The following is a 24104-nucleotide window of genomic DNA, read 5'->3' on the forward strand; positions in this document are numbered from 1 at the left end:
AAAAAAAAAAAGAGTAGTTCCCTTCTTGTTGGCTAATTCCCGCTTTCTGTTTTTAATCCATAACTCCTGTATTGAATCCCTAATTCCCGCTTTCTATTTTTAATCCCTAACTCCTGTATTGAATCCCTAATTCCCACTTTCTATTGCTAATCGCTAACTCTCAAGGGCTGATATGAGGCAGTCCCACCTTCCATGCGCTCTGAGAGTCAGCGGGGCCCAGCACTGGGGCACCAACACATTCACCCTCCCCATTCCGTGCTACAGCTGTTTCCTCTGACAGCACTTCAGCAGGGTGGCCACCCTTTTAGCTCTCGCCTTATTTAGGGAGGGGAAGGGAGGGTAGTGGAAAAACATCAGTACCAACTGGCCTGCTTCTGTGACTCAACTGCCATTTGACCAAGTTCAGGGAGCTTAGAACGCACCAGGCTCCTCGGTTACCCTTATGGTGATGGCCTTCCCTCCTAACTCAACCCCACAAGCAGCTGTTTCAACAGGACCCCTCTGCAAGACTCCTTCAACCACATGATGACTTCACTGCTGTCTGCCCAGACAACTTCATTGTGTCCACCAGAAATCGATATGATGCAACTTCCCAGATCACACTGTGAAAGCTGCCGAGGAGCTGAGACTTTGCCCATCTTCCCTTCAAGACAGTGCACGCCATAGTGCCTGCTGGCTCCTCTCATCTGCCCCTGCAATCCATCCCTCCTCCCAGCCACCATGGCCCATCCTCTGTATTATCCTTGTGGCATGAGCCCACACCGCTGGGACATGAGATCTGTTGAATGCATTTATCTTTGTGTGTATAGCCCCATTTAGGCGCTGCGGGGCAGGAACTAAATGAGGTATCTTTTGGCATCTCAAAATAAAACCCAACACCTTGGACATAACCGGTGCTCAATAAGGGGTGGGGCTGACTAGAATGACTATTCAAATAGAAGGAATGATGGGCTCACACTGCAGGGAGCTGAGTGAACCGCAACAGTACACAAGGAAAATGACAGCACATTCCTAATTTCTCAAAAACGTAGCTCATCAAGTTTTCCTCCTAGGAAGAGCCGCACGGTTCTTCTGAACTTGATTGCCTAGAAGGCATTCTGGATGGAAACTCTCACCCATGTCTTCATGGAGACCACCCCACAATGCTGGATCCCCCTGGCCCACCAAGGTTCCTATGATCCTCTCACGGCCTCTTGGGTTTTCCCTCCTATCACCCACCAGAGCCAGTTACTACATACATGTTTCTGTGATAACTGGGCTTGTACTTATCTTTTGCTATCAGACTGGAAGCCATGGGGGGCCAGGGCTGTTGTGGTCACCAAAAGGTAGCTGCTCAAAGATGACTTATGGGATGAAAAACTGACCGGGGAGATGGTCCATGTGTTAGACTGGATTTGAAACTTCGGTTTGAGACATATAATTGGTATAGTTTGGATGTTTCTCCCCTCCAAATCTCATGTTGAAATGTGATCCCCAGTGTAGGGGGCAGGGCTGGTGAGAGGTGCTTGGGTCATGGGAGCGGATCCCTTATGAATGGATTGCTGCCTCCCCTGTAGTAATGAGAGAGTTCTCACACCAGTGGTTCCTGTGAGATCTGATGGTTTACCCAAAAGACCCTGGCACCTGCTCCTCTTTCTCCTGCCATGTGACACACTAGCTCCCCCTCTGCCCTTGCCATGACATGAGTAAAAGCTTCCTGAGGCCTCATCACAAGCTGTGCTGATGCTGGCACCATACTTGTATAGCCTGCAGAACCATAAGCCAGATAAACCTCTCTTTATCAATTACCCAGCCTCAGGCATTCCTTTGGCAGCAACAGGAAAGTGACTAACACAGTGACGTGATAAGGAAGCTTAGTTTTATCACTTTGCCCAAGGGAAAGAACTGGCCTTAGTTCTGTAAAGGTTTTCCCATAATCCTTTACCAGCAGCCCCTGCGTATGTTGCCCTTTAAAAATACTTCCAAGGGATTTGGGGGAACTTCAGAGGATTAAAGGGAAAATTTTTGTTTTCCTTGAAAGAACCTTAGAGATCATCTCAAAGGCCTGCAAAGTCTTGTATGAATAAGAGGCAGAAATGTAAACATTTAATACATTTCCCACTATCTGAATGATTCCAAGTCCAGTGCAAAAGAGCTGAAATTAATGAGCCTTGGATGAACTGGGGACCGACACCACTGCAGGAGAAAATGAAACCCACTTAGGTGCACGCTGCTCGTCTCTGGGAAGTGCAGTCTTACCGCAGGTGGGAACATCTTCCTCGGCGGAGGAGGTCTGCTCGTCTGTGGATGGCTTTTTCTTTCCCAGACTGATGATCTTGGTGATTTTTTTCCCAGTGACTTTCGACACAGTGCCCTTGGCCTCTGATTTGGAACTTTTCTTCCTCTTCACTGTCAAGAATAACAACAGCAAAAAAGCATGTTTTAATTGTAGATATTAATTAAAAAAGTAAACATAAATCACAACCCATTTCTTCTTTCCCTTGGTATTTTTTTCTTTTTTTAAAGACAGGGTCTCACTCTGTCCCCTGGCTGGAGTGCAGTGTTGTGATCACAGCTCACTGCAGCCTTGAACTCCTGGGCACAACTGATCCTCCTCCCACCTTGGCCTCCGGAGTAGCTGGGACCACAGGTGCGTGCCACTACACCTGGTTAATTTTTGTACTTTTTGTAGAAATGGGGTTTCACCATATTGCCCAGGCTGGTCTCAAACTCCTGGGCTCAAGTGATCCACCCACCTTGGCCTCCCAAAGTGCTGGGATTACAGGTGTGAGCCACCGTGCCCAGCCTTTCCCTCAACTTTTACTTAATGAACACTTGCTATGTGCTGGCTGTTGGTCTAGATGCTGGGATTCCAGCAGAACACAGGGCTGCTGGTAGGAAGCCTGTAACAAGGACCACATGGAGATCTAAGATAGGGTTATGTGGAAGAGCAGCTGGGTGGTCAGAGAAAGCCTGTCCAGGGGTTGACTTAAATTAATAACTAGCCATGCACATCTCAGGGAGAAAACCATCCAGGCAAGAAAAACATCACTGATACAAAAGCTGTCAGGCTGAAAGCAGCCCCAACAGAAGGCAGCTAGTGCAGCTCCGGCCTGGCTGGCAAGGGGAGGCCCAGGAAAGGAAGGGGAATTGACTCTTCTTCAGGAGCCCCTCAGCCATCTGTGAGACACTCGACTCGGCCCCATCCAGAGCTCTCAGACCAGGGGCCTGCCTTCCAGCCCCTCATGTTTGGCTTAGCCAGGACAGTGTTAAATTGGAGTTAATTGCTGAAACATAAAACTCATACACATTGTGCATAAAAATGATGCCTGGCTTCCTTTGAAAGATGGGAAGATCTAGCAACTCTGGACCCGCATGTGGGCAAGCAACAGCGGCAGGACCACAGAAGCAGTCTCCACGCAGACGGGCCAGCGAGGTACAACACGGGGTTGTTCTCATCACTCCCCGCCATCTCCCACGATGGAGGCCCAGGGTCAGCTGCCAGCTGGCATCCTGTGTCTGCCCCATCCCATCACTGGCATCTCTCTCCACTGCCGAGGGCTCTGTCCGTGACCTCCGGCAGAATTACAGGGGCACGGATCAGTCAAGAAATCAGAACGTGTGTGTGAGACAGCACCAGAACCGAGTGACAAGAACCTTTGGGCCAGAGAGCGACCCTCAGAGAAGGTGAGTTGTCTGCCCGTCTCATCTCCCAAGGGCCATTATGTGCCCGGCACTGGAGCTGAGGGGAGGCCAGCGAGGCACTCAGGACACAACTGCACTGCGGGGCTCACTGGAGCTGAGGGGACAGAGAGATTCTCAGTGTCGTGGGCAAACCCCACCGCCCGACCCTTTCTCCTTCATCTCCAGCACGAATCCCTCAACCTGCTGGCTGCAACCCTCTGGAGATCACAGACCCTTTCAGAAGGTGATGAGAGTCAAGGACAACCCCCAACCCCCCACCCCAGGAACAAATGAACCCACACACATCCTGCAGAAGAACTGCAGAGGAAAAGCAGCCAGGGACACAAGATGACACGCCCTGGCCTAACTCCTAAACCCTTCCTCTACACACGCACACACTCACCCACACAGTCCCCTTCTCCTTCCCAATCTCCGTCTCTCTCTGCTGGGGAGCGGGAAGTGGTCCTCTTTCTACCTCCACCCTGCTGCCCCCACCGCAGCCAAACGCACGAGGGCAGCAGAACATACCCCTGGTGTCTCCTGCCTCGGGCCTTGTCCTCCCACACTCCACCCTCCCGCTTAGGTCCTGGTCCTATAGTGTTAGCGTCCTTCTAAGAAGAGACGGCACAGGCACAGAAGAAAGGCCGTGTGAAGGCCGTGGGAGGGGAGCCGCCTTTGAGGAAGACAGCCCTCACTAGGCACCAACCCTGGCGGCACCTGGGTCTTGGACTTCCAGCCTCCAGGGCCGTCTAAATGCATGTTGTTTCAGCCACCCAGTCTGTGGTATTCTGTTATGGCAGCCCAAGCTGACTAATACAACACAGTCCCAGAATTTTGTGTTACTTTAAACAAATCAGACTTAGGCCTCGTGTGATATTAGAAACAAAGAACCCAGGAATGCCATCCCCACCCCTCCTTCCACTCTCCCAACACGTACACACCCTCTTTTAAAATAAAGCGCCGAGACTCGCTTTCGATCCCTGAGTCTGAAGGCACAGCCCCTCCCAGCTACCATCAGACAGGGAGCATGCGGCTGGGACAGCTGTATCACTTCAGTGTTACTTCAACCAAACCAAGAGGGACAGCAACAGTGGACGGCCCCTCCCAGCTGTTTCTGAAGACCCAGAGGAGGATGTTTCACCACAGCCCCATTCCCGTGAGCTTTACAGAGAAGACCCTGTTGGCTAGGACAGCCCGAGTGCCTGGGGCACCCTGAGAAAGGCTGGTGGAGCAAGAGGCATCCCCCACAGACGATGCGCTCCCCCACCCCCACCCCAGACAATGCAGCCCATCGCAGCGAGCTGGGGTGTTAGATGAAAGCCCAACTTGACCGACAAAGTGCTTGCTCGACTCTGACTATAAAGAAAAGAGATTACAATTAAAACTTGGAATTCCCTGAATACTCCCTGATTAGTTTTTTAAAAAGGAAGACATACGGTAATCCTGGGGTGAAAAAGTCCCAGTATATGGGAACATGAGGAGAACACCATCAAGAACAACTTGATGCTACGTATCAACAGAAGGCAGAGATGAGCACAGATCACAGAACCAGGAAGAAAAACTCAACACTCAGAACGCTCAGCCCCCTGCAGCTAGAGGGTAGAAAAGCTGCAGTGTCCAGGCACACGCTGGCCGTGAGGTGGGCAGGCACTGGCACACGCCACTGGAGCAAGGCTAATGCGGGGCACTCTCTAAAACCACGAGTATCATAAACCCAGAGAGTTTGCCAGTAACCTATGGAAATGGGAATTCAGGTGCTTTTTATTATTATTTAGGCCACTGGGAGGAATAGGGGCATGAGAATTAATACCATCAGACTATTTATTCAATGACTTCTACCAACAGACACATTCACAAATGATGACATCTTACAGATGTGAAGTGGGGCTGAGGAGCCTCACAGCACCCAGACAGAAGGTCCCAGGACCTCCTCAGCCTGCACTCCTCACGCCTGCTGCAGGATCAACCATACTGTGTCGGTTTATTAGACAGGAGGGATTCCGCCTTTAGAGAAGAAACAGGAGTTCCAGAGTCGTTCCCTGTGGCTTTGACCGCATGGAGCCTGGACTGTCTCTTTCTTCATCTGAGATTCTAACACTAAGAAAAACCTGTATGAGTTCAGGATTTTCTCTATGCAGCCCGCAGAGAAATGTGTCTGAGTTACCACATGGCTGGGATAAAAGGAGCTTAACTGAAATCTCTCAGTTGCAAATTGGTCAAGAGTGAGAGGCAAGGATAAAAGCTAAGAGAGAAGGTTAGAATGTACTTCAACCTTTACTTTCTCCAGTAACTATTAAGTGTCTGCTATATGCAAAGCACCATGCCAGACAAAAAGAAAATATGTAAACCAAGGTCACCACCATTTAATTCCAAAGCATAGAAGAAGTTGTTCTTCTTAAGAGGAAACAAGAGAATTTTAAATATGGATATATTTGCTTACAAGTGCATCCAGACACACATATTATTCTGCAGAACCTAATAGATGCATTGGGAGAAGAAATAGCAAACCAGAAAATGAACTAACCAAACCAACGTCTGCTGTGCCTCAACTTCTAAGCAGGAACATTGAGATTGTATGTTATTTTATTTCAGGGCAAAACTTAAAGATAGCTTTCCTGGTTTTGATTACATATAATGTGTACCCTGTGGAAGACACAGATAATACTTTCCACTGAATAACTTCCGATGGACAGAACCAAAATTACACTCAGATAGGACAGACTTAGAAAACCACATATGAAAAAAGTGGGTATCGTGACCTCTGAGAGTGAACTTTGTAATGTCATGACAGTCCAGATTCTTTGAGCTCCAAGATTCTTAGTGGGCTGGATTGCTGCTTGGTTTAAGGTGATTTCATCACAGAGACAGGAAACACCTGGCTCACTCCAGGAGTGGGCAGGTGGGCTCGGGTGGTCGGATTACTCAGCTGAGCAGCCAAGGTCACAGGTTCGATGAGCAAACAGGCTGTCCGGCTTTGCAGAGGGAATTCTCCCTCCCCACCCACAAGTCCTGCCCTTCACCTCAGTCCACACGCTGCTAAGGAAATTAAAGTCCAGCCACAGATTGGGAGAATATACGTCCAAAACACATCTGATAAAGGACTTGTATTCAGAAAATACAAAGAACTCTCAAAACTCAATAAGCACAAATAATTCAATAAAAATATGAGCAAAATATCCGGAGACATTTCACCAAAGAAGATATACTGATGGCACATAAGTACATTTAAAAATGTTCAACATTGCTAGTTATTAGGGAAATGCAAATTAAAACACAATCACATACACTACACCCCTATTAAAATGGCTCAAATAGAAAGAACAACACAAAAGTGACAATACCGAGGCTGGAGAGAAGGCTATGACCAAGCAATCCACTCCTAGATTTACCCGAGGGAAATGAAAACATATGTCCACGCAAAAACCTGTATCTGAACGCACAGAACAGATTTTTAAACCATCGCCCCAAAGTGGAAACAGCTCAGATGTTCTTCAAGCAGTGAATGGGCTGACTGCGGTCCATCCACACAACGGAATGCCGCCAGCAGCAGCAAAGAGCCAACTAGGACACTAGCCACAAACACAGATGACTCTCCAACGCAGCGTGCTGAGTGAAAGAAGCCACACTCAAAAGTCTGCAAACAAGATGCTTCCACGTTATGACATTCTGGTAAAGGATAAGAAACAGATCAGCAGCTGCCAGGGCCTGGGGTAGAGGCAGAGGCAGACGGGAGAGAAAGAGCACAGGGAACACGGTGGGGGCTGGGGGGTTAGAGCCGTGCTCCGTGTCTTGATGGTGGTGATGGTTACGTGCCTGTCAGTGTTTGTCAAAACTCACCAACAGTATGCCAAACAGGGTGAATTTTATGGCATTTAATTTCTGTCTCTAGAAAGCTGGGCTGAAAAACGTTAAGAGAGGCTTATTTGTACACCCATGTGCACAGCAGCATCATTCACACAAGCCAGAAGGTGGAAGCCACCCACGTGTTCATTGACAGATAAACGGGAAAACAAAATGTGGTCCATCTATCCAATGGAATATTATTCAGCCTTAAAAAGGAAAGAAATTCTGACACAGGCCACACCACAGATGAACCTCAAGTGCATGGAACTAAGTGGAATAAGCACTCACAGAAGGACATGGCCTGTAGGACTCCACTTCGATGAGGTCCCTAGAGGAGTCAGATTCATGAGACAGGAAGCAGAATGGGGTGCCAGGGGCTGGGGGAGGGGGGAATGGGGAGTCAGTGTTTAAAGCGGACAGAGCTTCACTCTTGCATGATGAAGAGTTCTGGAGACTGATGGCAGTGATGACAGTACAATATAAATGTACTTAATGCACTGAACTGTACACTGAGACATGGTTAATATGGTATATTTTATATTATGTATATTTTATATTATGTATATTTTTATATTATGTACATTTTTAAAAGTGTTTCAAATGAAGGCAAAATAAAGACATTTTCAGAAAATCTTTTTTAAGAATCTCAGAAATCGGCAGGTCTGGCCTCCTCATTTTAAAGATGGGGAAACTGAGGCTCATCGAGAGGAAATACCTGCTCAAGATCATGGGGCTCAGCAAAGGCAGAGCTTGAATGGGAAAATGAGTTTCTTGCCTCATTATCCAAAGTTCTTTTCACTGGACACCAGGTCCCTAAGCAACACGCTGGCTGCTCACCAATGCAAATTTGTCTCAGTGACAGATCGAGTGAAGAAATAACGAGCTGTGAGTCGTTAAGTTCAAAACATACGCAGGGCAGAAAAAGCCAACAGATGGCAACCTCGGCCAAGGTCTGGCAGGATGGAAAAAGAAGACCTGCAGGGTTGATGTTAACCAAAGGGTTTTCCAGTACTCCCATCGGTATCCTCTGCCATGATGACGATATCTACACATCTGAATCACCCAGGACATTTTTTGTACAATCAGACTTCACAAACCTGGCTGCGGGGTTTGTTTGTTTTTTTAAGTGTATTTATGTTTTTGGCACAAGCGGAACTCACCTTGCTCCTTTCCATTACATGTGGTAATTCCATTTTCCACAACACCCTCCCCGTCTGAGCTGGGTCTCTCTGAAGACAGTTTCTGCAAGGAGAAAAAGATTAAGTTATTCTCACAGTGGTCACTTGGATCAAGTGATGTGTGAAGAATCAACCAAAAGTTATCTCAAAAGTGAAAGAAAACACGGGCCATATTCATAGCAATCCAGAAGTGGTTAGAGCTTAACTCTAACAAAGACTGGCTGGTTAGGTGGCCACAACCGCTTTAAAAACATCCAGAGGGGAAAAAAAAAAAAAGAAAAACCTCGCTGAGGCTATAATTACACTAACCTATATATATATATATATATATATATATATATATATATATATAGTCTCATGCTTATTTCATTCAAATCACTTCTTGTAAACGATTTTGAAATAATATTATGATTACAAAAAATATTTCCCTCACCAAGCCATATTATCCTTGCAGAAGTAAATATTCCAGAGTCCATTTAAGTTCTTCCTGTCATTCACCAATAATTAATTGGGTGAGTGGCAAGTACCCGCTTGTAACAAACACACTCAGAATGTACACAGAGTGAGGGCAGGGTTGCTATCAAAACCCTTGGAGGGGGATGGGGGACTGTCACTATCTCAGTCCTAACCTCTGGATTTAATGAGTAATTAGGAGTCCATGTTAGTATCTGAATGAGGTAGAGTGTTTACAGCTAGACCCCTTCCATTGCCACCCAAGAACCTGTGGGGTCATAGTGGAGGGAGTGGCCTCCAAACACCGTCCTCACATCCTGTGCCTTCCACCAGGGCCTCAGAGACTGGGACACAGATGAGATATGTGGGCAGTTCCCAGGCACAAAGGAACACGTGTGTTCAACTCGGAATTCGAGGGGCAATCCCTTAAGAGCTGCAGTGAAGGAATGAGCGCCACTTAGTGGGAAGCTGAGTTCCAGGCATACAATGCCCTAGAGCTGGCACCGCCCTGGCTGTCACACCAGGAACGGCCCGGGCAATCCAGGGCAATAGGTCCAGCCAAGTGCTCACAGTACTGCCTTAGAAACCAACATAATAAAGCGGAATTGCCAATTCTGGTGTGAGTGCGTGGATGAGGAACTTGGATGCAGTATGATGGGAAATGAAATCGCATCAACCTTTTGGGAAAGCAATTTGATTTTCAACATGAATCAAAATCTTAAAAAAGAAAAAGAGGTCTATCCTTTGGTCTAGTAATTCAGCTTCCAGAAATCTATTCTCAGGTAATAGGCAGAGAATCAGCAAAAATTATGCAAAAGATGTCAAGTACTATTTTATTTTAGATGGCAAAAAAAGGACAAAACAGGCCAGGTACAGTGGCTCACGCCTGTAATCCCAGCACTTTGGGAAGCCAAGGTGGGTGGATCACAAGGTCAGGAGTTCGAGACCAGCCTGACCAACATGGTGAAACCCCCGTCTCCACTAAAAATACAAAAATTAGCCAGGCTTGGTGGAATCCCAGTTACTCAGGAGGCTGAGACAGGAGAATCACTTGAACCCAGGAGGTGGAGGTTGCAGTGAGCCAAGATCGTGCCATTGCACTCCAGCCTGGGCAACAAGAACAAAACTCCATCTCACAAAACAAACAAAAAAACAAAACAAAAGGACAAAACAACTAATGGGGGGGCAGTTACATAAGTGACAGTGGAGTCATACAAATTTGACATTAAGCTAATGAAAATGTAAAAATGTTTGTGGTTTAAGAGTTGTTAAAAAACCTGGAAATTTGCTAATAATATAAAGGTTAAGTGGAAAAAAAAGCAGTATAAGAAACTTTATGCATAAGCTTATCCAAACCATAAAAAAAAACCCTTGAACTCAGGAAAGAGTGGTTAATATAATCAATAGTGTTAAGAGGAGCTGCGTCCTCTGTGTGCTGTTGTAATGAGTGACTTTTTTCATCCCATTTGTGTTTCTATGAGCTTTCTGAATTTTCTAAAGTGAGCAGAGATTAGTTTTATAGTCAGGGAGAAAAACAGCCTGTTCCATTACGGTATGAGGATGAGGACTGCGGTGTTTAATTTTACGTGTCAATGTGGGGGGCATCTGGGGATTAGATTAACATTTAAATTAGGGAGCTCTGAGTAAGCGGCCTGCCCTCTGCAATGTGGGTGGGCCTCCTCCAATCAGTTGAGGGCCTCAATGGAACAGAAACACTGTCCTCCATGAGCCAGTGAAATCTCCCTAAATTCCTGCAGACGCCTTCACACTTCACCTGCACCATCGGCTCTCCTGGGTCTCCGCCTGCAGCCCACACTGCAGGTTTCAGACTTTCAGGCCCCATAATCATATGAACCAATGCCTTCTAAGACATCTGCTTCTACATACATACATCCCATTAATTCTGTTCCTCTGGAGAATCCTGACTCATACGAGGACAGGCAAAAAGGGATCTGTCTCTTCACTGGCAGAAGGCTAGAGAGGGACAGCTCAGAAAGTCCCGGGGACACCAGCTGCCAACAGAAGGTTTCATGGCAGGAAGCCAGGGGTCTCCAAGGAAACAGTATCAGTTGGATTTAGACAAGCAAAATGCAAGCAGAGCAGGGCCTGTGGCGTCACAGTGATGGGCTCCGTACATTTCTGGCAAAAAGGGCTGTACAGATGACAGGCCATCCCCGCCCACTGCTGTGCCCCTCTGCCTTCCAACAAGCAACAAGAATGCAAAGCAAAGGGAGACGGAGACACATCCTGGTCTGCTGGGAAGAGACCTTTGGGAAGGTACATTTATGAAGCGCCTGCTGTATTCCAGAAGTAGACAGGCTTGCCTTCAGACTTCAGCTCTGCTGTTTAATAGCTATGTGACTTTGAACAAGGCCCTCACACCTTTAAATCCATTGCTTCCTCTGTAGCTGGGAGTAACAACACTAACCACACAGTCTGTAAAATGACTAATTCAAGCTTAGCACAAAGCAGGCAGTTAAAAAGATGGGAAACACGATTGCATTTTTTCTTTTCTTTTTTTTTTTTTTTTTTTAACTGGAAGTGCTGAAATTCTCAGAGAATGTTATCAAGCTTTGAAGGAGACCCCAATCTACTACAAGGTCACTGTCCCCACCCAGCAAGAGCAGCGCCCTTACCTTCTCCAGTTCTGCCTTGTGCACCGGGGAGCTTGGTGGAGGAGGACACTCTGAATCCACCGGGCCACTACAACCACTATAGGCTTCTTTGATCACCTATAAAAAGCACAGACACTTTGTGAGTATGCCCAAAGGCAGAGATACTTAAAGGCTTGAACTGTGAGTTGTACAGACAGAGGCACATAGCATGGCAGGGAAATTCATGGGCTCAAAGCACCTGGCTCTGAGTTCCAGGATGCCAGGTACTCATTTGTTCACTCACCCATGCATTCATTCACCCAATGTCTATCAACACTGGTACTAACACAGGGCGTGGAACATGCAACTATATTTCCTGCTGGCACGGAGTTTCATTCCATGTAATTTATACATTGCCATGAACAATAAGGGTCACCAAAAGAATGACAGCAACATGAGACCGCAGTAAGTGCCACAAAGAATACAAGATGGTGGGTGGCTACTTTAGATCAAGAGACCAGGGGGCCTTATGCAATGACGCTGAAGAGTCCAGCCTGTGAACAAGTGGCAACGGGAAAGGGCTCTGGGTGGCAGGAACAGCTGGTGAAAAAGCCCTGCGGTGGATGTGAAGAGTTTGGGAATAACCCGAAGTGCAAACTGGCAGGAGGGGAGAGGGAGAACGTGGTAGGAGATGAGGCGGGAGGCCAGTAGGACACTTCAGGCCCAGAAGCAGACAGACTCTAGGAGCATTTCAAGGAGAGGAGGGACTGGATTCAAGAGCATTGGCTCAGGACCTACTGCCTAGGTTTAATCCTGGCTTTAACCTTGGACAAATCAATTAACTGCTGTGTGCTTCAGCTTCCTCATCTGCAAAGTGCAGGTGCAACAGTGCCTACCTTCTGAAGGTTAAATGCCCCAAGACAGGGCCTAAAGCATAACCAGCACTCAATTGTTAAAAGGCTGTAGAAAGCACTCTAGTTGCTGTGGGAAGAAATAATTATACAGGGACAACAACAACAAAAAAGCATAGGGAAATCCGTGAGAAGCCGTTGCTGTAGCTGTGCAGGTGACAGCAGGGGCTGCAGTGACCACACTGAAGACGGAAGGACAGAAAGGAAGTCAGGAGGTACCCGAGGGAGAATCGCCAGGCCCAGCTGGATTGGACACGGGGCTTGAGGGAAAGAGCTGACTCCAAGGTGACTCCTGGATTCTTAGCAACTGGGTGGTGCTATTTACTCAAAGGAAGACTGGACACAGAAATGGGCTGGGTGGAGAGAAGCCAGTTTGAAGCCAACAGCAAACTTCTAGTCAGAGCTAGAAATAAACTGGGAGCCACTGGCAAAAGGATAATGCTCACAGCCTTGGTCTGGATGAGTTTACCAGGGAAGATGGCAAGACAGAGAAGGACAGAGATCAGGGAGAAGGACCTGGACCCCGTTGGTATCAAGGAGTAGCGTTAAAGGAGAGAAGCTGGTAAAAGATGCTGAGCTGGAAGGCACGGGAAAGCAGGCAGAAAACCAGGCGAGCACAGTCTCCAAGAAGAGGGAGAAGAGAGCTCCATGGAGGGATATGAGCCCAGAGAAAGAGAGAGAAAGAGAGAGAGAGAGAGAGAGAGAGAGAGAGAGAGAGAGAGAGACAGACAGCCGTGACTCCCTCAGGGAAGCGGAGAGACTAGGAGTGGGGAGTGGGGTGGAGGAGGAGATGAGCAAAGGAAGGCGTTTCCAAAGTGTTTCTTCTCCTGCTGAAGGATGCTTCCATTTTAATGAAAGGCAGAGTGAGGATGTGGAGGGAAGAGGGAGGAGGCAGAGAGGCCGGCACATCCTGTCTGATAGAGTCCACTTTCTCAGTAAGACTATCTGCTACCAGGCCAGGCGCAGTGGCTCACACCTGTAATCCCAACACTTTGGGAGGCTGAGGCGGGCAGATCACCTGAGGTCGGGAGGTCGATACCAGCCCAACCAACATGGAGAAGCCCCATCTCTACTAAAAATACAAAATTAGCCGGGTGTGGTGGTACATGCCTGTAATCCCAGCAACTCAGGAGGCTGAGGCAGGAGAATCTCTTGAACCCAGGAGGCAGAGGTTGCAGTGAGCCGAGATCGCACCATTGCACTCCAGCCTGGGCGACAAGAGTGAAACTCCATCTCCAAAAATATATATATACATATATCTGTTACCAGCTGTGTGGCCTTGGGGAAAGTATTTAATCTTTCAGAGCTTCAGTCTCCTCCCTAGCGAGGGAGTAAGTGTGAAGATTACCTGTCTTGCAGGACTATGGTTAAACTGAGACAGTGAGATCCGCTATGGAAGAAGTCTAAGCCAGCATGTGGCACGTGTACGTTCAAACCATGGAAGCAGCACTGCCATTACTGTGAGCATTTTCATGACCTATGATAAGAACTCAGAAAATGATTCTGGACTAGACTTCCAGATGCAGGGATGGTGAGCCTGCAGGTCAGGATTCCGTGCACGAGGGCTTTCCCAGCTGCCCCCTGCATGCAGTCACCACGTGTTTCTCCAACCCCTACTGAGCTCATCAGCACCCAGGCCCACTGTGGTCACGGGGCATGTGCAGCAAATAAGACAGACAAGGTTCCAGTGCTTACAAAACTTACATTCTTAAAACTGAAAAGTTAGCAGGCAAAATTTTCAAAATGTCTTCTATTCTTTTTAGGACTAAGCTGCAATTTCAGTTAAACCCAAGCTTCTTCTGGGCAAAAAAGCAACACCAAAGTCCCAGATATGTGTGTAGTAATTTTGCAATTGGGCCTCCACAGACAGATCCAAATTCCCTCAGCTTGTGCTGGTGCTGGGATTAAATCCAAGGCCTGACAAGAGACCAGGATAGTGTTTCCAGCCATTTTGCTCCTCAGCTGTTTTATGAAAAAACAACAGAGTGATGTCCACAGTTGAGACTACAAAAGAGAAAAAGAAAATGAAAGAAGAAACCCAGAGAGCTCGCTGTCACATCTCCTCTTTGCTAATGCCGAGGTGTGGAAGCATTGAGCAAACCTGAGCCTCAATGCAGTGATCTGTGTGTCAGATCTCTCTCGTTTCTCTCGCTTTCATGCCAATTGCTTTTTTGGTCTTTACTCCCTCACCTATCCTAAGGTGATTATTAAGTCTCCAAATGACAAGGCAAATTTGTATTTGATTTGAGGACAACACTTTCTCTTTTCACTAGGGAAGGCATGTTCACGCAATGGAAAACTCCTGAGCTTCTGCGTCAAACCCACCTGGGTTTAAACCCCAGGTGGACCACTTGCTGTTTACGTGAAGCTGAGCAATTTATTCTCAGAGCCTTGCTTCCTTCCTCAATAACACGCACAAAATAATACCTCAGGGGGTCATTGTGAAAACTAAACGTTAAAACAAATGTGAAGTATCCAGCCCAGTATTTCTCCCCTAACAGGCATTAAGGAAACCTGAACTCTTCCCATGATTATATTTAATAGTGTTAAATAAATGAAAATGTGCTTCCATTATACAAACGCACCTGACATGCTCTTCATTTTACACTAAAAGGCTGTACCCTATAAAACATAACCTGCCAAAACCCATCATCTCTGGCAAATGTTTTTATTCAAAAAAACGGTTGTCTTCTTTCCCTTTTTTTTTTTTTTGAGACAGTCTCGCTCTGTTGCCCAGGCTGGAGTGCAGTGGCACGATCTTGGCTCACTGCAAGCTCCGCCTCCTGGGTTCACGCCATTCTCCTGCCTCAGCCTCCCAAATAGCTGAGACTACAGGCGCCCACCACCACACCCGGCTAATTTTTTTTTTTTTTTTTTTTTTTGGTATTTTTAGTAGAGATGGGGTTTCACTGTGTTAGCCAGGCTGGTCTTGAACTCCTGACCTCGTGATCTGCCCGCCTCGGCCTCCCAAAGTGCTGGGATTACAGGCGTGAGCCACCACGCCCGGCCCCTCTTTCTTTTTTTTCAACGGGGGAAGGATCTACAAACTTCTTTGGCAGCAGTACTCCAATTATTCCCAGCAGCCTCTTGGGCGGGGTGGAGGGGCTGGCTGTGTGAATGGTGTCTTCTGGAGGAGCTGTGCTTTTTTATATATCGCTAATAGAACTCATCTTTCAAGATTCGGCTGAGGTCTCCCATCTTCAGGAAGCCTGCTCTGGCCCTTCTGTGTGGTCCATGAGGCAGGGCTCCCCCTCCACACATGCCCACAGAGGCCTGTGTCTCCTACTAAGTTGTGCTCGTGTTCACAGGAGGGGCTGGGCCTTGCTTTTGTCGCTGTTCCCAATGCCTACTTCGAAACAGCAACCAAAAGTTTGATTAAAGGGAAAACAATGAGGGAATGAAGAAAGAAATTGGAATTAAGATTTCCATGAAGAAAAAAAAACAAGGAAAGAAACACAGAAGGAAAGAAACGTAGGCCATCACTAAAATAAGTAGAGCCTCATGACCAAGCTTCCCCAGGCCTCGGCACTGGTTTCTAAAATCCTCAAGAGAAAAAGTGTTGTGTTGTGTGTTTTTTTAAAGGCAAGTAGATAAAAGCCATCTGGCGCATACTCACTTCCCCACTCAGCCCTACCCTAACACACACACCCTGGCTAAGCTCCTGACAGACTCGCCTGGTCCCTGGAGTGTCCCCATCCCTCTCCTGTTCCCATCAGCTCCGACTTTCTAGCAGACAGACGAGGCTGCCTATCATCCAAGCAACTCACGTCATCGCCTTTCCAAGAAGCCTTTCCTGGTACACCCAACCATATAATCTGAATGCTTAGAATCAGGAACACAGACAAATGATCTACATTTGCTCTCTAATCATTAACTTCTCTCCCAGCTAGAACTCACATTGCCCCAGGAAAATAACAGCATCTCCAACAGCGCTTGGGAGGATCGCATTCAGCAACCCAGAGCAGGCCCAGGATCAACCTGGGGCCCAGCGAGGGGGTCGCTCATGGCATCCCAGCTTCGTGGGACTCTCTTCCCCCAGGCGTAACTATGTCCAAGGTACGAAGAAAGGCATTGCTAAAAACATGCATCAGCATAAACCAGTCTTTATTCCCACAAAGTTTTTCAACCAGTCGGAGAGGTCAGGTTATTTTCATGAAACTGTCTTTCTACTTTGGATCTCTGTTGATTGCCAAGCTGCACCTGCAGAGTTAAGTCAGAAGTAATAAGTAAAACACTGATCACTCCAATTCTTTGAACAGCTATAAATGAGGCTTCTATTAATATATTTCTACTTGAAGAGCCATGTCCTGTGAGGTTCAATGTGTATTTAAGAGAACTGGATCCAAATTCAGAATCGCAAATCCTCCAAAAAAACAAATTGTTATATATTTTGTGGTATTTTGTTTGCTTTTAACTTGAGCCTCGACTCCAGAAACACAATCTCTGCACATTTTTTAAGGAAATCTGACCACTCCGTTTCTGGGAATATTGGCTCTTGTCTTCTGTTTGACCCCTACACAAAGGCTCATGTTTTCAGCATTTGTGTACACACACACACACACACACAGAGTCAGTTAATTCTGTCAAGAACTGCTAGTAATGGAAATTGCAGACAGACAGCAGAAACAAATTTGGCAGTAATTCTTGCATAAGTATGTGCAAAGTCAAGCACTGGTTAAACACAGTTCCCATTTTTTTTTAGACTTGACAAAGGGCGTGTGCAACTTCATTAAAGATTTTTAATGGTTACATTAAATTTATGTTTCACAGAAAGTCAAATCTCACATGTTCTCACTCATGTGGGTGCTAAATAATGTCTACACATGAATGGAGAGTGGAGAATGACAGCAATGGAGGCCGGGAAGGCTGAGGGAACCGGAGGAAGGGGGATGGTGAGAAATTGGTTAATGGGCACTGAGGGAACAGGAGGAAGGATGGCGAGGAACTGGTGAAGGGTACAGTGTACATTATTTGGGTGATGGATACCCTGAAATCTCTGATTTGACCACTATGTAATCTATGAACATAAATTTATACAGATCTTTTCCAAAGCTGTGTTTCTAAAGACTGAAAGTCTGGTTCATTAGTTCTGAACAATATGGGATAACAGCAGTTTATATTAATAAAGGACTTGGCATTTGTATTATAAAACAATTCATGTTAGAGACTTGTTAACCCTAAGGGATAATACAAATATTATCATTCATATTTTCACTGTTTATTATAGTTCTAAGAATGCATTTATATCATGCTTTCATTCTACCTCTTTGAAAATTCTGATAATTATTTCCACTTGATAGATAAATGGGAAAGGGTTTATTGCCCCAAAATATCATAACGAGTTAATGGTATTCCAGGAATGTACCCTACGCTTCCAGACTCTTACCCACCTTTCCATCACTCTAGCGCACTACCTTCTAGCTCACCGGGGGTTGTTCCTTTTATGTGGCAGTTCTTTAGTTTTTAAAAAAATCTACCTCAGTCACCAAGATGTGGCCTTTACAAGGTGAAATAAAGAGCTATAATAACACTGACTTCTTTCAAATTAAAAACAGATAATTTTAAAGTCATCAACTATTTGGAAAGTAACCACTATATTCCCAAATAAACCATTAGTCAAAGAAGAAATCAAGACAGAAATTGAAAAACATTTTGAGCTGAATAATAAAAGTACAAAATATCGAAACATAGAGGGTGCTGTTAACACTGTGTGTGGAATGAGACGTAGCCTTCAATGCATGTATAAGGAAAAAAGGCTAAAAACTCAATTATCTAAGTGTACACTTCAAGAAGTTGCAATAATTACACAAATTAAGCTAAAAAAAAGTAGAAGTAAAATAATAAAAAGAACTAAATAAAGTAGAAAATAATCAATCACACTACAGAAAAAAAATTAACATAGCTCAGAAAAATATTTTTTGAGAGAACTAATAAAATTGATACACTTCTGGCAAGACTGTGAAGAAGAAAAGGCGGCACAGGGCATTTTTACCTACAGTTACCACACAGAAGAGCATGCAAGACCATCGCTCCCACCCTGACAAATAAAACAAGTGGATATGCTCAAAAAAAAAAAAAAAAAAAAAAAAAAAAAAAAAAAAAAAAAAAAGTCCTAGTACATCTGAACCCTTCTGAGCAATGAAGATGCAAAAAACCTAAATGAACTAAATCCTAAAAGTGAAGGGTCCTTTGTAGGAAAAAAGTGACCCACAGGCCCCCTTCTAACTAGCAGAATGGTGGGCGAGGGGGGAACCCACCATATATGGGACAGGGAAGAAGCCAGCCAAGTTCTCACTGTGTGGGCTGGCATACCTGTGGACAATTCAAGGCACCCTGGTGACAGAATGAGTCCACAGTCACCTGCCAACTCTGGGTGTGCAGGTACAGCACAGAAGCTGGAGCCAAGGAAACAAGTTCGGAGAGTCCCCACCCCACCCCGCCGCCCCCAGAGGCACAGCCCTTCTCCCAGGTGCAAGGCAGTCGCCCTACAGGGGAAGGCAGGGAAGCGGAGAGAAGCCCCTCCCGGGAGGCCCAGGTTTCCCAGAGCATCCACAGCTGGAGACACAGCACGGCACAGAGGGATTTCGCCCAAGGCACAAAAAGCCAGAGGCAAGACTGCAGAGAAGAGACCACTTAGCAAATCAAAAAGCTGGCCGGTAGGCCAAAACCAAAATCAAGCTGGTTTAGAAAGCTGGCACTTGTCTGCAGCACACAAGAGAGATCTTCAGATTTTCACCATGGGTCTTGGGTCCTGGGCCATGCCATGCCAATGACAGGAAACTCCTGATCCAACACGTCAACGGTTTGGAAGGCAGTAGGGGAGGGAGGCAAGGTGAAGCTGCAACAACGTGCAGCCCCTCCCCACCTGCAGGAGAGCCAGATACAGGCTGCCGGTGGGGAGCAGGGCAGGAGGCAGGCACACCCTTCTCCAGGGAAATACGACTCTCGACTCCCGTCAGCCTCTGCTGTTCTGCACAAAATGCATGGAATGTCATGGAAACTCCTGAGACAAATTCTTTTTTTTTTTTTTTTTTTTTGAGACGGAATCTCGCTCTGTCACCCAGGCTGGAGTGCAGTGGCGCGATCTCCGCTCACTGCAAGCCCTGCCTCCCGGGTTCACGCCATTCTCCTGCCTCAGCCTCTCCGAGTAGCTGGGACTACAGGCGCCCGCTACCACGCCCGGCTAATTTTTTGTATTTTTTTTTAGTAGAGATGGGGTTTCACCGTGGTCTCGATCTCCTGACCTCGTGATGCGTCCGCCTCGGCCTCCCAAAGTGCTGGGATTACAAGCGTGAGCCACCGTGCCCGGCCACCTCCTGAGACAAATTCAACAGAGGCAGCCCAAGAGCTGGGCCCAATACTGGAATGACCAAAGATGTTAAAATAACTAAAATAAAAAAATGCTGAAATAGCTCATGAAAAGGCAGGTGACATAAAGAGATGGAGAACTTCAGCAGAGATGGAAACGATTTAAAAAAAGAAAGAAAGAAATGCCAGAAGTGAAAAATGGATCTCAGAAAAGATGACTTCATCAGGTGGGCTGAAGAGCCCACAGGAGAGGAGAGGACCCATAAGCCCGAGGACAGGTAAACAGAAGTGTCCCCCCAAGCTGAGCCACGGAAGGAGTGAAGAAAACCACAACGGAGTATCCACAATCTCCGGGAAGTATCGGAGGACCCAGCATACCCACAGATGCAACTTCAAAAGGAGAGGAGAGGCCGGGCGCAGTGGGCCACGCCTGTCGTCCCGGCACTTTGGGAGGCTGAGGCAGGTGGATAACCTGAGGTCAGGAGTTCGGGACCAGCCTGACCAACATGGAGAAACCCCATCTCTACTAAAAATACAAAATTAGCTGCCCGTGGTGGTGCATGCCTGTAATCCCAGCTACTCGGGAGGCTGAGGCAGGAGAATCGCTTGAACCTGGGAAGCAGAGGTTGTGGTGAGCAGAGATGGTGCCATTGCACTCCAGACTGAACAACAAGAGTGAAACTCTGTCTCAAAAAAAAAGTAGAGAGGAGAGAAAAATGAGGCAGAAAAAACGTGTGAAGAGAGGACGGCCAAAAGCTTCCCAAAGTGAAGCTTTTGAGAGACACCAACCCACAGAACAAAGAAGCACAACCAACCCCGAGAAAGAGAAAAACCCACACCACTGCACTGAGACACATTGCAGTCAGCTGCTGAAAACCAGATGTGGAGAACAAATCTTAAGAGGAGGACGGGGAGAAAGGACACTCCACACCCAGAGGACCAATGGGCACAAAGGGCGTGACGTCCCATCCGAGCGAGGGAGAAATGAAGACCCAGACAGCCAAGGCTCTGAGAGTTGACTTCCAGAAGATTCGTTGTATAAAAAAAGGTTTTTTTAAATTTTGTTTTAATAACTTCTTTGGGGTAAAAGGAAATGAAACTGATTGAATGCCCAAATCTTCAGGAGGAAACGAAGGGCCCGTGGAAGGTGAATTCACCCCGGTGAATATTAAAGACATGGCTTCAAATGTGTGTCCACAGGATTCAGGTTCCGCAAGGACAATGGATACAGTAAACGTATTGTGATTCTTCCTTGAGAACTCTGGCAAAGCCACTATGGTACCTGCACAGCACATTAAAGCCACTCTGTTCACCTAGGGCTGCTTGAAACCACAAGATGCTAAGAAATCCCTCCAGCATCGCCCCCACGCCCCCCGGCTGGCTACGTGGGCTTGGGATCCACCAGCACCAGGACTCTGCTACATCCTGGTGAGAAAAGGAAAGCAGCATCTTCAAAACTGCTTAAGATGGTTGCCTTAGGGTGTTTTGGTTTATTTTGAAATAGGAGACAGCAGCTTATTCACCATGTTGTTCTTCTTTCAGAGGACACAGGAAGAGTCTGTCTCTCAGCCTCCCCCACAGTTTGGCCAAAGGAGTGTGGGAAGCGGTGATGTAAGTCCATTTCTTGCCCCCAGAAACATCCTGCTGTCATCAGCTGTCCGGCCTGTTCTCTGCAGGCGTGTGCAGAGCCTACTGAGATGCAGAGGTGGTGGCAGAGGAAAAGCAACAGTGGTAACGGCAGCTTATACTTATGTAAGCTCATGACATGCTTTCTGCCATTCTGAACACTCTCTGTCTTAGCATCTCGTCCTTACAATAGCTCCAGAAAGCAGATAGCATTATTATGCCCCCCTTTACAGATGAGGAAACAGAGGCACTGAGAAGTCACATAGCTTGTCCAAGAAACATTCTGCCTCACGGCTGGGGCTCAGGTCATAGTCCCAGGAGTCTGACTCCAGTCTGTGCTCCACCTATACTGTCTGATATGGTTTAGCTGTGTCCCCACCCAAGTCTCATCTTGAATTGTAGTTCCCATAATCCCCATGTCTCGTGGGAGGGACCCAGTGGAAGGCAACTGAATCATGGGGGCGGTTACCTTCATGCTGTTCTCGTGATAGTGACTGAGCTCTCAGGAGATCTGATGCTTTTATAAGGGGCTTTCCCCTCTTTTGCTCCACACTTCTCCTTACTGCTGCCACGTGAAGAAGGATGTGTTTGCTTCCCCTTCTGCCACGATTGCAAGTTTCCCGAGGCCTCCCCACCCAGGCGGAACTGTGAGTCAATGTGACCTCTTTCCTTTATAAATTACCCAGTCTCCAATATTTCCTCACAGCGGCACGAGAAGACTAATACACTATCTCTCAACACAATACTGGCTCCCAAGTCCTTTTCCTGGCTGTGTTATATTACGCTGAACTTAAGAAGCAAGTATAAACATCAAGTAAAACTTTATTCAAAGTGGCTGTGGGATGCCATTTACCCTAACTGCCTATCTGACTACAAAAAGACTTATTTTCTCTGATATCCTACCACTTCCCTGAGGCCTCCTCTTAAAAGCAAATGGGGGCGCTGAGCAAGGGTAGTGATTACCAAACCTGGCTTTGCCTCAGCCATCTGGGAACTCCTTAAAAACAGAATTATAAGCAAATAATACAGACAAAAACAGCAAAGGATATAAACACAGTTCACAGAAACACTGATACAACTATAGGCTCTTAAACCCTATAAAAAATACTGAATGTCATTCATAATAAGAGGAGTGCAGATTACAACTAGATTGAGATACCATCCTTCCATATCAGACTAGCAAAAATTCACAAGTTGGCTAACACACTCTATTGGCAAGGCTACAGGAAGAAAAGGCACTCTGATATATTGTTGGTGGGAGGGAAAATCGGTAAACGTCCTAGGAGAGTGCCTTTGCTATACATCAAAGTTATAATATGAATGCCAATAACCTTCATGGAAGTGATTACTCTTTCTGAGAATTTAGCCTACAGACCAGCAAAAGTGTGAGATGAGATAAGCATAAGGTTATCTAATACAGAATTGTCTGTCATATCAAAAGACTGAAAGCAACCCAATGTCCATAAATGGGAGACAGACTATTTTTTTGAAGTATGGTCTATTCATATGATAAAATGTCACAGCCTATAATAAAGAAAGAGGAAGTGCTCTATTCTCTAAATTGCAAAAATCTCCAAGATACTTTGTTTAGGTGAAAAAAAAAAAACAAGGTCCAAAACGCTGCACCCTTTCTATGGGGCAGGGGGAGGGGGAAGCAGATGAAATCTGCATTGCTATTTGCTTGCCTATGTACAAGGAAACTCTGAAAGAATACATACAAAATAGTAACTCTCTTGCACTGCTGGGAGAAGGAGAATTGTACAAATAACTTTGGAAGACAATCTGGCAGAGTCTGGTGATGCTGAAAGTGTGCACATACCAAATAAGGCAATTCCAATGTAACAGGTGCATCCTAGAGAAGACATGAAACGCAAGGCTGTGGGACACGTGCTGGAAGATCTCACGGCACCCAGCCTGCAGTAGCAACAGCCCGTGAACACACAAAGTGGCCATCAGAAGCAGAATAATTCTGAGTGAAAAAAAACAGCTACAGGGTTTGTGGAGTTTGAAGCCATTTACACAGAAATTCTAAAACGTGAATAAAGTATCATTTACCATGAATGGGTATATACATATATAAGTGAAAGGCTTTTTTTATTATTATTATTTATCTTTAGAGACAAGGTCTCATTCTGTCACCCAGGCTGGAGTGCAGTGGCCCAATCACAGCTCATTGAAACCTCAAACTCCTGGGGCTCCAGCGATCCTCCTGCCTCAGCCTCCCAAGCAGCTGGGACTACAGGCTGTGCCACTATGCTCAGCTAATTTTTTAATGTTTTTTTTTTTTTTTTTTTTTTTTTTTTTTTTGAGACAGAGTCTTGCTCTGTCGCCCAGGCTGGAGTGCAGTGGCACAATCTCGGCTCACTGCAAGCTCCGCCTCCCGGGTTCACGCCATTCTCCTGCCTCAGCCTCTCCGAGTAGCTGGGACTACAGGCGCCCGCCACCACGCCCGCCTAATTTTTTGAGTAGAGACGGGGTTTCACCGTAGTCTCGATCTCCTGACCTCGTGATCCGCCCGCCTCGGCCTC

At 46.5% G+C, this 24104-nt stretch overlaps 1 protein-coding gene across 2 annotated transcripts in view; it reads right to left on the reverse strand.

The window, feature by feature from the left end:
* AFAP1 (actin filament associated protein 1) overlaps window positions 1-24104 on the reverse strand; it is a 177243-nt gene that overhangs the window by 45249 nt on the left and 107890 nt on the right. For both annotated transcript variants that reach the window (XM_030801160.1, XM_030801159.1), the window contains exons 7-9: window positions 11774-11869; window positions 8667-8748; window positions 2239-2388 (exon numbers count right to left, since the gene is read on the reverse strand). In XM_030801160.1, the coding sequence (XP_030657020.1) occupies window positions 2239-2388; window positions 8667-8748; window positions 11774-11869 (328 nt within the window). The remainder of the gene's footprint in view (window positions 1-2238; window positions 2389-8666; window positions 8749-11773; window positions 11870-24104) is intronic.

Source organism: Nomascus leucogenys, chromosome 20 (assembly GCF_006542625.1).
Source record: "Nomascus leucogenys isolate Asia chromosome 20, Asia_NLE_v1, whole genome shotgun sequence".
NCBI lineage: Eukaryota > Metazoa > Chordata > Mammalia > Primates > Hylobatidae > Nomascus > Nomascus leucogenys.